The following is a 14,458-nucleotide window of genomic DNA, read 5'->3' as shown; positions in this document are numbered from 1 at the left end:
TGTGTCTCTATGGGGCTCACTATGGGATGTCCCAGGCCTGGCCCCCCCCGAGCACCTGATCCGGGTGGAGGGGAACCCCCAAGCCCGTTACCATGACAACGAGACCACGCGGAGGCACAGCGTCACCGTGCCCTACGAGCCCCCCGAGGTACCCGTGGGCCCCATTGCGCCCCATAGATCCCATTGCGCCCCATAGATCCCATTGCGCCCCATAGACCCCATTGCGCCCCATAGATTCCATTGCGCCCCATAGACCCCATTGCGCCCCATAGATTTCATTGCGCCCCATAGATCCCATTGCGCCCCATAGATCCCATTGCGCCCCATAGATCCCATTGCGCCCCATAGATCCCATTGCGCCCCATAGATCCCAGTGTGCCCCATAGATCCCAGTGCGCTCCATAGATCCCATTGCGCCCCATAGACCCCATTGCGCCCCATAGACCCCATTGCGCCCCATAGACCCCATTGCGCCCCATAGATCCCATTGCGCCCCATAGGTCCCATTGCGCCCCATAGACCCCATTGCGCCCCATAGATCCCATTGCGCCCCATAGATCCCATTGCGCCCGATAGATCCCAGTGCGCCCCATAGATCCCATGGCGCCCCATAGATCCCATTGTGCCCCATAGATCCCATTGCGCCCCATAGATCCCATTGCGCCCCATAGATCCCAGTGCGCCCCATAGATCCCAGTGCGCCCCATAGATCCCAGTGCGCCCCATAGATCCCAGTGCGCCCCATAGATTCCATTGCGCCCCATAGATTCCATTGCGCCCCATAGATCCCAGTGCGCCCCATAGATCCCAGTGCGCCCCATAGATCCCATTGCGCCCCATAGATCCCATTGCGCCCCATAGATCCCATTGTGCCCCATAGATCCCATTGCGCCCCATAGATCCCATTGCGCCCCATAGATCCCATTGCGCCCCATAGATCCCAGTGCGCCCCATAGATCCCAGTGCGCCCCATAGATCCCATTGCACCCCATAGATCCCATTGCGCCCCATAGATCCCATTGCGCCCCATAGATCCCATTGCGCCCCATAGATCCCATTGTGCCCCATAGACCCCATGGCGCCCCATAGATCCCATTGTGCCCCATAGATCCCATTGCGCCCCTTAGACCCCATTGCGCCCCATAGATCCCATTGCGCCCCATAGATCCCATTGCGCCCCATAGATCCCAGTGCGCCCCATAGATCCCAGTGCGCCCCGTAGATCCCATTGCGCCCCATAGATCCCAGTGTGCCACATAGATCCCATTGCGCCCCATAGATCCCATTGCGCCCCATAGATCCCAGTGTGTCCCATAGATCCCATTGCGCCCCATAGATCCCATTGCGCCCCATAGATCCCATGGCGCCCCATAGATCCCATGGCGCCCCATAGATCCCATTGCGCCCCATAGATCCCATTGCGCCCCATAGATCCCAGTGTGTCCCATAGATCCCATTGCGCCCCATAGATCCCATTGCGCCCCATAGATCCCATGGCGCCCCATAGATCCCATTGCGCCCCATAGATCCCAGTGTGCCCCATAGATCCCATTGCGCCCCATAGATCCCAGTGTGCCACATAGATCCCATTGCGCCCCATAGATCCCATTGCGCCCCATAGATCCCAGTGTGCCCCATAGATCCCAGTGCGCCCCATAGATCCCATTGCGCCCCATAGATCCCATTGCGCCCCATAGATCCCAGTGCGCCCCATAGATCCCAGTGCGCCCCATAGATCCCAGTGCGCCCCATAGATCCCATTGCGCCCCATAGATCCCAGTGTGCCCCATAGATCCCATTGCGCCCCATAGATCCCATTGCGTCCCATAGATCCCATTGGGCCCCATAGATCCCATTGCGCCCCATAGATCCCATTGCGCCCCATAGATCCCATTGCGCCCCATAGATCCCATTGTGCCCCATAGATCCCAGTGTGCCCCATAGATCCCATTGCGCCCCATAGATCCCATTGCGCCCCATAGACCCCAGTGCGCCCCATAGACCCCATTGTGCCCCATAGATCCCATTGTGCCCCATAGACCCCATTGCGCCCCATAGATCCCAGTGCGCCCCATAGATCCCAGTGCGCCCCATAGATCCCAGTGCGCCCCATAGATCCCATTGCGCCCCATAGATCCCATTGTGCCCCATAGATCCCAGTGTGCCCCATAGATCCCATTGCGCCCCATAGATGCCAGTGTGCCCCATAGATCCCAGTGTGCCCCATAGATCCCATTGCGCCCCATAGACCCCATTGTGCCCCATGGATCCCATTGCGCCCCATAGATCCCATTGTGCCCCATAGATCCCAGTGTGCCCCATAGATCCCATTGCGCCCCATAGATCCCATTGCGCCCCATAGATCCCAGTGCGCCCCATAGATCCCATGGCGCCCCATAGATCCCAGTGTGCCCCATAGATCCCATTGCGCCCCATAGACCCCATTGCGCCCCATAGACCCCATTGCGCCCCATAGATCCCATGGCGCCCCATAGATCCCATGGCGCCCCATAGATCCCATTGCGCCCCATAGATCCCATTGCGCCCCATAGATCCCAGTGTGCCCCATAGATCCCATTGCGCCCCATAGATCCCATTGCGCCCCATAGATCCCAGTGCGCCCCATAGACCCCATTGTGCCCCATAGATCCCATTGTGCCCCATAGACCCCATTGCGCCCCATAGATCCCAGTGCGCCCCATAGATCCCAGTGCGCCCCATAGATCCCAGTGCGCCCCATAGATCCCATTGCGCCCCATAGATCCCATTGTGCCCCATAGATCCCAGTGTGCCCCATAGATCCCATTGCGCCCCATAGATCCCATTGCGCCCCATAGATCCCAGTGTGCCCCATAGATCCCAGTGTGCCCCATAGATCCCATTGCGCCCCATAGACCCCATTGTGCCCCATAGATCCCAGTGCGCCCCATAGATCCCAGTGTGCCCCATAGATCCCATTGCGCCCCATAGACCCCATTGCGCCCCATAGATCCCAGTGTGCCCCATAGATCCCAGTGCGCCCCATAGATCCCAGTGTGCCCCATAGATCCCATTGCGCCCCATAGATCCCATTGCGCCCCATAGATCCCATTGCGCCCCATAGATTCCAGTGTGCCCCATAGATTCCAGTGCGCCCCATAGATCCCATTGCGCCCCATAGATCCCGTTGTGCCCCATAGATCCCGTTGCGCCCCATAGATCCCGTTGCGCCCCATAGATCCCATTGCGCCCCATAGATCCCATGGCGCCCCATAGATCCCATGGCGCCCCATAGATCCCAGTGCGCCCCATAGATCCCATTGCGCCCCGTAGATCCCAGTGCGCCCCGTAGATCCCAGTGCGCCCCATAGATCCCATTGCACCCCATAGATCCCAGTGCGCCCCATAGATCCCATTGCGCCCCATAGATCCCATTGCGCCCCATAGATCCCATTGCGCCCCATAGATCCCATTGCGCCCCATAGACCCCATTGCGCCCCATAGATCCCATTGCGCCCCATAGATCCCAGTGCGCCCCATAGATCCCAGTGTGCCCTATAGATTCCATTGTGCCCCATAGATCCCATTGTTCCCTATGGGCCCCATTGTTCTCTATGGGCCCCATTGTGCCCATTTTGGGTTCATTTGTGTCCATTTTGGGTCCATTTATGCCCATTTTGGGTCCGTTTGTGCCCATTTTGCGTCCATTTTGGGTGGTTTTGTCCCCATTTTGGTCCATTTTGGGCCGATTTGGGGTGTTTTGGGGCTGATTTGGGGTGTTTTGGGGTGTTTTTATGCTGATTTTGGGTGTTTTGGGCTGATTTTGGGTGGTTTTGTCCCCATTTTGGGTGTTTTTGGGCTGATTTGGGGTGGTTTTGTCCCCATTTTGGGTGTTTTTGGGCTGATTTGGGGTGGTTTTGTCCCCATTTTGGTCCATTTTGGTCCATTTTGGGCTGATTTTGGGTGTTTTTGGGCTGATTTTGGGTGTTTTTGGGGTGTTTTTGGGCGGATTTTGGGTGTTTTTGTCCCCATTTCGGGTGTTTTTGGGCGGATTTTGGGTGTTTTGGGGCTGATTTTGGGTATTTTTGTCCCCATTTTGGTCCATTTTGGGTGTTTTGGGGTGTTTTGGGGCTGATTTTGGGTGGTTTTAGGCTGATTTTGGGTGTTTTTGGGCGGATTTTGGGTGTTTTGGGGCTGGTTTTGGGTGTTTTTGGGCTGATTTGGGGTGGTTTGGGGTGTTTTGGGGCTGATTTTGGGTGTTTTTGTCCCCATTTTGGGTGGTTTTGGGCTGATTTTGGGTGTTTTTGCGCTGATTTTGGGTGTTTTGGGGCTGATTTGGGGTGTTTTTGTCCCCATTTTGGGTGTTTTGGGGCTAATTTGGGTGTTTTTGTCCCCATTTTGGGTGTTTTTGGGCGGATTTTGGGTGTTTTGGGGCTGATTTTGGGTATTTTTGTCCCCATTTTGGTCCATTTTGGGTGTTTTGGGGTGTTTTGGGGCTGATTTTGGGTGGTTTTAGGCTGATTTTGGGTGTTTTTGGGCGGATTTTGGGTGTTTTGGGGCTGGTTTTGGGTGTTTTTGGGCTGATTTGGGGTGGTTTGGGGTGTTTTTGGGCTGATTTTGGGTATTTTGGGGCTGATTTTGGGTGTTTTTGTCCCCATTTTGGGTGTTTTTGGGCTGATTTTGGGTGTTTTTGTCCCCATTTTGGGTGTTTTTGGGCTGATTTTGGGTGTTTTTGCGCTGATTTGGGGTGTTTTGGGGCTGATTTGGGTGTTTTTAGGCTGATTTTGGGTGTTTTTAGGCTGATTTGGGGTGTTTTTGGGCTGATTTGGGGTGTTTTTGTCCCCATTTTGGGCGTTTTGGGGCTGATTTTGGGTGTTTTTAGGCTGATTTGGGGTGTTTTGGGGCTGATTTTGGGTGTTTTTGTCCCCATTTTGGGTGTTTTGGGGCTGATTTTGGGTGGTTTTGGGCTGATTTTGGGTGTTTTTGTCCCCATTTTGGGTGTTTTGGGGCTGATTTTGGGTGTTTTTGTCCCCATTTTGGGTGTTTTTGGGCTGATTTGGGGTGTTTTGGGGCTGATTTGGGTGTTTTTGGGCTGATTTGGGGTGTTTTTGGGTGTTTTTGGGCTGATTTGGGGTGTTTTTGGGTGTTTTGGGGCTGATTTGGGGTGGTTTTGGGTGTTTTTGTCCCCATTTTGGGTGTTTTTGGGCTGATTTTGGGTGTTTTTGTCCCAATTTTTGGTGTTTTGGGGTGTTTTGGGGTGTTTTTGGGCTGATTTTGGGTGGTTTTGTCCCCATTTTGGGTGTTTGGGGGTGTTTTTGGGTGTTTTTTGCGCTAATTTTGGGTGTTTTTGGGTTCATTTTGGGTGTTTTTGGGTGTTTTTGTGCTGATATGGGGTGTTTTTGTGCCCCCCAGGTGGGCTCCCCCTGCAGCACGGTTCTCTACAGCTTCATGTGCAACAGCTCCTGCATGGGGGGCATGAACCGGCGCCCCATCCTCATCATCCTCACCCTGGAGGGGCCCCAGTGAGCACCTGTGGGGCTGGGGGGGCTATGGGGGCTATGGGGGCTATGGGGGCTATGGGGGCTATGGGGCTGGGGGGGGTTATGGGGCTATGGGGGCTATGGGGGTTATGGGGGGCTATGGGGGCTATGGGGGGCTATGGGGGCTATGGGGGTTATGGGGCTATGGGGGGCTATGGGGCTATGGGGCTATGGGGCTATGGGTCTATGGGGGTTATGGGGCTATGGGGGCTATGGGGCTATGGGGGGTATGGGGCTATGGGGGTTATGGGGCTGGGGGGGCTATGGGGCTGGGGGGGGTATGGGGGCTATGGGGGTTATGGGGCTGGGGGGGCTATGGGGCTATGGGGGTTATGGGGCTATGGGGCTGGGGGGGGTATGGGGGCTATGGGGGTTATGGGGGCTGTGGGGGCTATGGGGCTGGGGGGGTTATGGGGCTATGGGGGATATGGGGCTGGGGGTGCTATGGGGCTATGGGGGCTGTGGGGGCTATGGGGGCTATGGGGCTGGGGGCTTATGGGGGCTATGGGGTTATGGGGGCTATGGAGCTATGGGGTTATGGGGCCTATGGGGGCTGTGGGGGCTATGGGGCTGAGGGGGGTTATGGGGGCTATGGCGCTATGGGGGCTATGGGGCTGGAGCTATAGGGGCTATGGGGCTGGAGTTATGGGGGCTATGGGGCTGGAGTTATGGGGGCTATGGGGCTGGAGCTATAGGGGCTATGGGGCTGGAGTTATGGGGGCTATGGGGGGGTTATGGGGGCTATGGGGGGGTTATGGGGGCTATGGGGGGGATGGGGGCTATGGGGGCTATGGGGTCTATGGGGGCTATGGGGCGCTATGGGGGGGATTGGGGCTATGGGGCGCTATGGGGTCTATGGGGGCTATGGGGGCTATGGGGCTATGGGGGGGTTATGGGGTTATGGGGGATATGGGGGTTCTGGGGGCTATGGGGGCTGTGGGGTTATGGGAGGTTATGGGGGCTATGGGGGGCTATGGGGGCTATGGGGCTATGGGGGCTATGGGGGTTATGGGGGCTATGGGGTTATGGGGGCTATGGGGCTGGGGGGGCTATGGGGGCTGTGGGGGTTATGGGGGCTATGGGGGCTATGGGGCTATGGGGCTGGGGGGGGTTATGGGGCTATGGGGGATATGGGGCTGGGGGTGCTATGGGGCTATGGGGGCTGTGGGGGCTATGGGGCTGGGGGGGATATGGGGGCTATGGGGCTGGAGGGGGGTTATGGGGGTCAATGAGGGGGTCTATGGGGGGGCTATGGGGGTGATGGAGCCACGACACCCCCTATATCCCCCCATACCCCCCCATATCCCCCCACATCCCCCCCATATCCCCCCACATCCCCCCCACATCCCCCCCACATCCCCCCCCACATCCCCCCCATCCCCCCCCACATCCCCACCCCACATCCCCCCCACATCCCCCCCTATCTCCCCCCCCCCCCATACCCTCACCGTTCCTCCCGGCCGCTAGGGGGCAGGTTCTCGGCCGCCGCTGCTTCGAGGTCCGCGTCTGCGCATGCCCGGGCCGCGACCGCCGCTTGGAGGAGGAGAACCAGAGCCGGAGGGGCGGGGCCAAGCGCGGTGGGCGGAGCTAACTCCATATATGGCTATGGGCGGGGTTTAGAAGAGGAAGGGGCGCGCTTTGGGCTGTACCATCGGCTCTTAAACGTGGGGGGGGGGTGGTACCATTAACATAGGGGGGGTTCTATGGGGCTCTGACCCCTTTGTGCTCCTGCCCCACAGCTCTGCCCCCCCCCATTGAGGCCCCTGAGAGTTCGAAGAAGCGGGTGCTGCCCCCCGACAATGAGGAGTTCTCGTTGGTGGTGAGGGGGGGGCCCTTATGGGGGGTAATGGGGGTCCTATGGGGGTTAATGGGGGACTATGGGGGGTAATGGGGGTCCTATGGGGGGGTAATGGGGGTCCTAGAGGGGGTATTTGTGGTCCTAGAGGGGGTAATGGGGGACTATAGGGGGTAATGGGGGTCCTAGAGGGGGTAATGGGGGTCCTATGGGGGGTAATGGTGGTCCTAGAGGGGGTAATGGGGGTCCTATGGGGGGTAATGGGGGTCCTAGAGGGGGTAATGGGGGTCCTATGGGGGGTAATGGGGGTCCTAGAGGGGGGTAATGGGGGTCGTAGAGGTGGGTAATGGGGCCCTAATGGGGGTCATGGGGGTCCTAGAGGGGGTATTGGGGGACTATAGGGGGTAATGGGGGTCCTATGGAGGGTGTTTGGGGTCCTAGAGGGGGTAATGGGGGTCCTAGAGGGGGTAATTGGGGGCCTATGGGGGGTAATGGGGGTCCTAGAGGGGGTATTTGGGGTCCTATGGGGGGTAATGGGGGTCTATAGGGGGTAATGGGGGTCCTAGAGGGGGTAATGGGGGTCCTAGAGGGGGTAATGGAGGTACTATAGGGGCTATTTGGGGTCCTAGAGGGGGTGTTTGGGGTTCTGTAGGGGGTATTGAGGTCCTAGAGGGGGGATTTGGGTCCTATAGGGGGTATTTGGGGTGCTATAGGGGGTGTTTGGGGTTTTATAGTGGGTGTTTGGGGTCCTATAGGGGGTGTTTGGGGTTCTATAGGGGTGTTTGGGGTTTTATAGTGGGTGTTTGGGGTCCTATAGGGGGTAATTGGGGGTCTATAGGGGGTAATTGGGGTCCTACAGGGGGTAATTGGGGTTCTATAGGGGGTATTTAGGGTTGCTATAGTGGGTATTTGGGCTCCCTATGGGGGTATTGGGGTCCTAGAGCGGGTATTTGGGGTCCTAGAGGGGATAATGGGAGTTCTAGAGGGGGTAATGGGGTCCTATGGGGGGTAATGGGGGTCCTAGAGGGGGTAATGGGGGACTATAGGGGGTAATGGGGGTCCTAGTGGGGGTATTTGGGGTCCTAGAGGGGGTAATGGGGGTCCTAGAGGGGGTATTTGGGGTCCTAGAGGGGGTAATGTGGGTCCTAGAGGGTGTAATGGGGGACTATAGGGGGTAATGGGGTCTTATAGGGGGTGTTTGGGGTTCTATAGGGGGGATTTAGGGTCCTAGAGGGGGTAATGGGGCCCTATGGGGGGTAATTGGGGACTATAGGGGGTGTTGGGGTCCTATAGCGGGTGTTTGGGGTTCTATAGGGGGTGTTTGGGGTACTCTAGGGGGTATTTGGGGTCACTATGGGGGTATTTGGGGACCTTATGGGGGTATTTGGGGTCGCTATAGGGGTATTTGGGGTTGCTATGGTGGTATTTCGGGTCGCTATGGGGGTATTTGGGGTCCCTATGGGGGTATTTGGGGTCCCTATTGGGGTATTTTGGGTCCCTATGGGGTATTTGGGTCCCTATGGGGGTATTTGGGGTCGCTATGGGGGTATTTGGGGTCCCTATGGGGGTATTTGGGGTCCCAAGGGGGTATTTGGGGTCCCTATTGGGGTATTTTGGGTCCCTATGGGGTATTTGGGTCCCTATGGTGGTATTTGGGGTCGCTATGGGGGTATTTAGGGTCCCTATGGGGGTATTTGGGGTCCCAAGGGGGTATTTGGGGTCTCTATGGGGGTATTTGGGGTCGCTATGGGGGTATTTGGGGTCCCTATGGGGGTATTTGGGGTCGCTATGGGGGTATTTGGGGTTCCTATGGGGGTTTTGGGGGTCGCTATGGGGGTATTTCGGGTCGCTATGGGGCGGTCCCTAGGTCCGCGGCCGCCATCGCTATGAGATGCTGAAGAAGATCAATGATGCCCTGGAGGCCTACGAGGGGGGGGCAGCCCCGGAGCGACCGTAAGTGGGGGGGGGATCCCCCCCATTGAGCATCCCCATTGGTTCCTTCCATTGGGACCCCCCCCCCCTTTGAGCATCCCCATTGGTTCCTTCCATTGGGAACCCCCCCCATTGAGCATCCCCATTGGTTCCTTCCATTGGGAACCCCCCCATTGAGCATCCCCATTGGTTCCTTCCATTGGGAACCCCCCCCCATTGAGCATCCCCATTGGTTCCTTCCATTGGGAATCTCCCCCCTTTGAGCATCCCCATTGGTTTCTTCCATTGGGATCCCCCCCATTGAGCATCCCCATTGGTTCTTTCCATTGGGACCCCCCCCCCCTTTGAGCATCCCCATTGGTTCCTTCCATTGGGATCCCCCCCCATTGAGCATCCCCATTGGTTCCTTCCTTTGGGACCCCCCCCTTTGAGCATCCCCATTGGTTCCTTCCATTGGGACCACCCCCCCATTGAGCATCCCCATTGGTTCCTTCCATTGGGAATCCCCCCATTGAGCATCCCCATTGGTTTCTTCCATTGGGAACCCCCCCCATTGAGCATCCCAATTGGTTCCTTCCATTGGGAATCCCCCCCCCCCCCTTTGAGCATCCCCATTGGTTCCTTCCATTTGGAACCCCCCCATTGAGCATCCCCATTGGTTCCTTCCATTGGGACCAGCCCCCCTTTGAGCATCCCCATTGGTTCCTTCCATTAGGACCCACCCCCGGAGCATCCCCATTGGTTCCTTCCATTGCCCCCCCCCCCCCCCCCCTTTGAGCATCCCCATTGGTTCCTTCCATTGGGCCCCCCCCCTTTGAGCATCCCCATTGGTTCTTTCCATTGGGACCCCCCCCCATTGAGCATCCCCATTGGTTCCTTCCATTGGGACCCCCCCATTGAGCATCCCCATTGGTTCCTTCCATTGGGACGCCCCATTGGGGTGTGTGGGGAGGGGGGATTGGGATCGTGGGGGTCCCATAGGGGAGATTTGGGGTGAAAAAGGGGGGATTTGGGTCCTAAAGGGGGGATTTGGGGTGAAAAAGGGGGATTTTGGGTCAAAAAAGGGGGTATTTGGGTCAAAAAGGGGGGATTTGGGGTGAAAAGGGGGATGTGGGGTCAAAAGGGGGATTTAGGGTGAAAAAGGGGGGATTTGGGGTCAAAAATGGGGGATTTGGGGTGAAAAATGAGCATTTTGGGTCAAAAATGGGGTATTTAAATCCCAAAGGGAGGATTTGGGGTAAAAATAGGGGGGATTTGGGTCCAAAAGGTATTTTGGGGTGAAAAGGGGGGGATTTGGGGTCCCAAAGGGGGATTTTTGGGGTGAAAAATGGGGGTTTGGGGTGAAAAATGGGGTATTTGGGGTGAAAAATGGGGATTTGGGGTGAAAAAGGGGGATTTTGGGGTGAAAAATGGGGATTTGGGATGAAAAAGGGGGATTTGGGGTGAAAAAGGGGAATTTGGGGTGAAAAAGGGGCATTTGGGGTGAAAAAGGGGATTTTGGGGCGAAAAATGTGGATTTTGGGGTGAAAAATGTGGATTTTGGGGTGAAAAATGGGGGTTTGGGGGTGAAAAATGGGTTTGGGGGTGAAAAATTGGGATTTTTGGTGAAAAATGGGCATTTGGGGTGAAAAATGGGGATTTATGGGGTGAAAAATGGGGATTTATGGGGTGAAAAATGGGATTTTGGGGGTTCCCAATACCTTTGACCCCCCCCTCCCCAGGGTCAAAGGTCGCCGGGCGCGGGGGGCGGAGCCTCTGCCGCGCGGGAAGAAGCTGCTGCTGAAGGGGGAGGGGCCGGACTCGGACTGAGGCCACGCCCCCTTTTTACGCGCGAACCACGCCCCTTTACGCCGGAAGCCACGCCCCCTTACGCCATTAAAGCGCCGCCCCCCCCCCCTTTGTAGTCACCGCCATGGGCGCTTAGCCCCGCCCACCGCGCCATGGCCACGCCCCCCCCGCTCTGGCCACGCCCCCTTCGCTCCTTATAAGGCGGTTTTTATAATAAAGGAGTTTTGTATCGGCCCCGCCCCCACCTAAATGAATTGGGGGGGGGGAGGGGTAATTAATGGGGTTAATGAGGGGGTAATTAGATGGTAATGAGGGGGGTGATTAGGAGGGGTCATTAATGGGGTTAATTAGGGAGGGGTAATTAATGGGCTTAATGAGGGGTAATTAGATGGTAATGAGGGGGTAATTAGGAGGGGTCATTAATGGGGTTAATATTTTTGGGTCAATCCCCCCATTTTGGGCTCAAAACCCCCATTTTTGGGTCAAAACCTCCATTTTTGGGTCAATTCCCCCCATTTTTGGGCTCAAAACCCCCATTTTTGGGTCAATCCCCCCCATTTTGGGCTCAAAACCCCCATTTTTGGGTCAAAACCCCCATTTTGGGTTCAAAACCCCCATTTTTGGGTCAATCAAAACCCCCATTTTTGGGTCAATCCCCCCATTTTTGGGCTCAAAACCCCCATTTTTGGGTCAATCCCCCCATTTTGGGCTCAAAACCCCCATTTTTGGGTCAATTCCCCCCCATTTTTGGTTCAAAACCCCCATTTTTGGGTCAATCCCCCCCATTTTGGGCTCAAAACCCCCATTTTTGGGTCAATCCCCCCATTTTGGGCTCAAAACCCCCATTTTTGGGTCAATCCCCCCCATTTTGGGCTCAAAACCCCCATTTTTGGGTCAATCCCCCCATTTTGGGCTCAAAACCCCCATTTTTGGGTCAATCCCCCCCATTTTGGGCTCAAAACCCCCATTTTTGGGTCAATCCCCCCATTTTTGGGCTCAAAACCCCCATTTTTGGGTCAATCCCCCCATTTTGGGCTCAAACCCCCCATTTTTGGGTCAATCCCCCCATTTTTGGGTCAATCCCCCCATTTTTGGGTCAATCCCCCCATTTTGGGCTCAAAACCCCCATTTTTGGGTCAATCCCCCCATTTTGGGCTCAAAACCCCCATTTTTGGGTCAATCCCCCCCATTTTGGGCTCAAAACCCCCATTTTTGGGTCAATCCCCCCATTTTGGGCTCAAAACCCCCATTTTTGGGTCAATCCCCCCCATTTTGGGCTCAAAACCCCCATTTTTGGGTCAATCCCCCCCATTTAGGGCTCAAAACCCCCATTTTGGGCTCAAAACCCCCATTTTTGGCCTCAAAACCCCCATTTTTGGGTCAATCCCCCCATTTTGGGCTCAAAACCCCCATTTTTGGGTCAAAACCCCCATTTTGGGTTCAAAACCCCCATTTTTGGGTCAATCCCCCCATTTTGGGTTCAAATCCCCCATTTTGGGGTTCAAAACCCCCATTTTTGGGTCAAAACCTCCATTTTTGGGTCAATTCCCCCCATTTTTGGGCTCAAAACCCCCATTTTTGGGTCAATCCCCCCCATTTTGGGTACAAAACCCCCATTTTTGGGTCAATCCCCCCCCATTTTTGGGTCAATCCCCCCATTTTTGGGTCTCAATTTTGGGTTCAAAACCCCATTTTTGGGTCAATCCCCCATTTTTGGGTCAAAACCCCCATTTTGGGCTCAAAACCCCCATTTTTGGGTCAATCCCCCCCATTTTGGGCTCAAAACCCCCATTTTTGGGTCAATCCCCCCATTTTGGGCTCAAAACCCCCATTTTTGGGTCAATCCCCCCATTTTTGGGCTCAAAACCCCCATTTTTGGGTTCAAAACCCCCATTTTTGGGTCAAAACCCCCATTTTGGGTTCAAAACCCCCATTTTTGGGTCAATCCCCCCATTTTTGGGTCAAAACCCCCATTTTTGGGTCAATCCCCCCCATTTTGGGCTCAAAACCCCCATTTTTGGGTCAATCCCCCCCATTTTGGGTTCAAAACCCCCATTTTTGGGTCAATCCCCCCCCATTTTGGGCTCAAAACCCCCATTTTTGGGTCAATCCCCCCATTTTGGGCTCAAAACCCCCATTTTTGGGTTCAAAACCCCCATTTTTGGGTCAATCCCCCCCATTTTGGGCTCAAAACCCCCATTTTTGGGTCAATCCCCCCCATTTTGGGGTCAAAACCCCCATTTTTGGGCTCAAAACCCCCATTTTTGGGCTCAAAACCCCCATTTTTGGGTCAATCCCCCCCATTTTGGGGCTCAAAACCCCCATTTTTGGGTTCAAAACCCCCATTTTTGGGTCAAAACCCCCATTTTTGGGTTCAAAACCCCCATTTTTGGCTTCAAAACCCCCAATTTTGGGCACAAAACCCCCATTTTTGGGTCAATCCCCCCCATTTTGGGCTCAAAACCCCCATTTTTGGGTCAATCCCCCCCATTTTGGGCTCAAAACCCCCATTTTTGGGTCAAAACCCCCATTTTGGGTTCAAAACCCCCATTTTTGGGTCAATCCCCCCCATTTTGGGCTCAAAACCCCCATTTTTGGGTCAATCCCCCCCATTTTGGGCTCAAAACCCCCATTTTTGGGCTCAAAACCCCCATTTTTGGGTCAATCCCCCCATTTTTGGGTCAATCCCCCCATTTTTGGGTCAAAACCCCCATTTTTGGGTCACTCCCCCCCATTTTGGGCTCAAAACCCCCATTTTTGGGTCAATCCCCCCATTTTGGGTTCAAACCCCTCATTTTTGGGTCAATCCCCCTCTTTTTTGGGCTCAAAACCCCCATTTTTGGGTCAATCAAAACCCCCATTTTTGGGTCAATCACCCCCCATTTTTGGGCTCAAAACCCCCATTTTTGGGTCAATCCCCCCCCATTTTGGGCGCAAAACCCCCATTTTTGGGTCAATCCCCCCCATTTTGGGCTCAAAACCCCCATTTTTGGGTCAATCCCCCCATTTTGGGCTCAAAACCCCCATTTTTGGGTCAATTCCCCCCATTTTGGGCTCAAAACCCCATTTTTGGGCTCAAAACCCCCATTTTTGGGTCAAAACCCCCATTTTTGGGTCAAAACCCCCATTTTGGGCTCAAAACCCCCATTTTTGGGTCAATCCCCCCCATTTTGGGCTCAAAACCCCCATTTTTGGGCTCAAAACCCCCATTTTTGGGTCAATCCCCCCCATTTTGGGCTCAAAACCCCCATTTTTGGGTCAATCCCCCCCATTTTGGGCTCAAAACCCCCATTTTTGGGTCAATCCCCCCATTTTGGGCTCAAAACCCCCATTTTTGGGTCAATCCCCCCCATTTTGGGCTCAAACCCCCCATTTTTGGGTCAAACCCCTCATTTTTGGGTCAATCCCCCCCATTTTGGGCTCA

At 55.4% G+C, this 14,458-nt stretch overlaps 1 protein-coding gene across 1 annotated transcript; it reads left to right on the top strand.

The window, feature by feature from the left end:
* Positions 1–31: 31 nt before the first annotated feature.
* LOC134158668 (cellular tumor antigen p53-like) lies at positions 32–11,067 on the top strand (the record flags this gene model as incomplete). Its single annotated transcript, XM_062608844.1, has 6 exons — positions 32–148; positions 5,392–5,501; positions 6,987–7,096; positions 7,259–7,338; positions 9,182–9,267; positions 10,968–11,067. Coding segments are annotated over 6 exons (591 nt in total), but the record flags the coding sequence as incomplete, so codon positions are not given.
* Positions 11,068–14,458: the final 3,391 nt, after the last annotated feature.

The sequence above is a fragment of the Pezoporus occidentalis genome, unplaced genomic scaffold, assembly GCF_034315485.1.
Source record: "Pezoporus occidentalis ecotype Australia unplaced genomic scaffold, CSIRO_AGI_Poc_V1 ctg1306, whole genome shotgun sequence".
Taxonomy (NCBI): domain Eukaryota; kingdom Metazoa; phylum Chordata; class Aves; order Psittaciformes; family Psittacidae; genus Pezoporus; species Pezoporus occidentalis.
The sequence above is the reverse complement of the archived record's forward strand: the minus strand, read 5'-3'. Positions and strand labels throughout refer to the sequence as shown.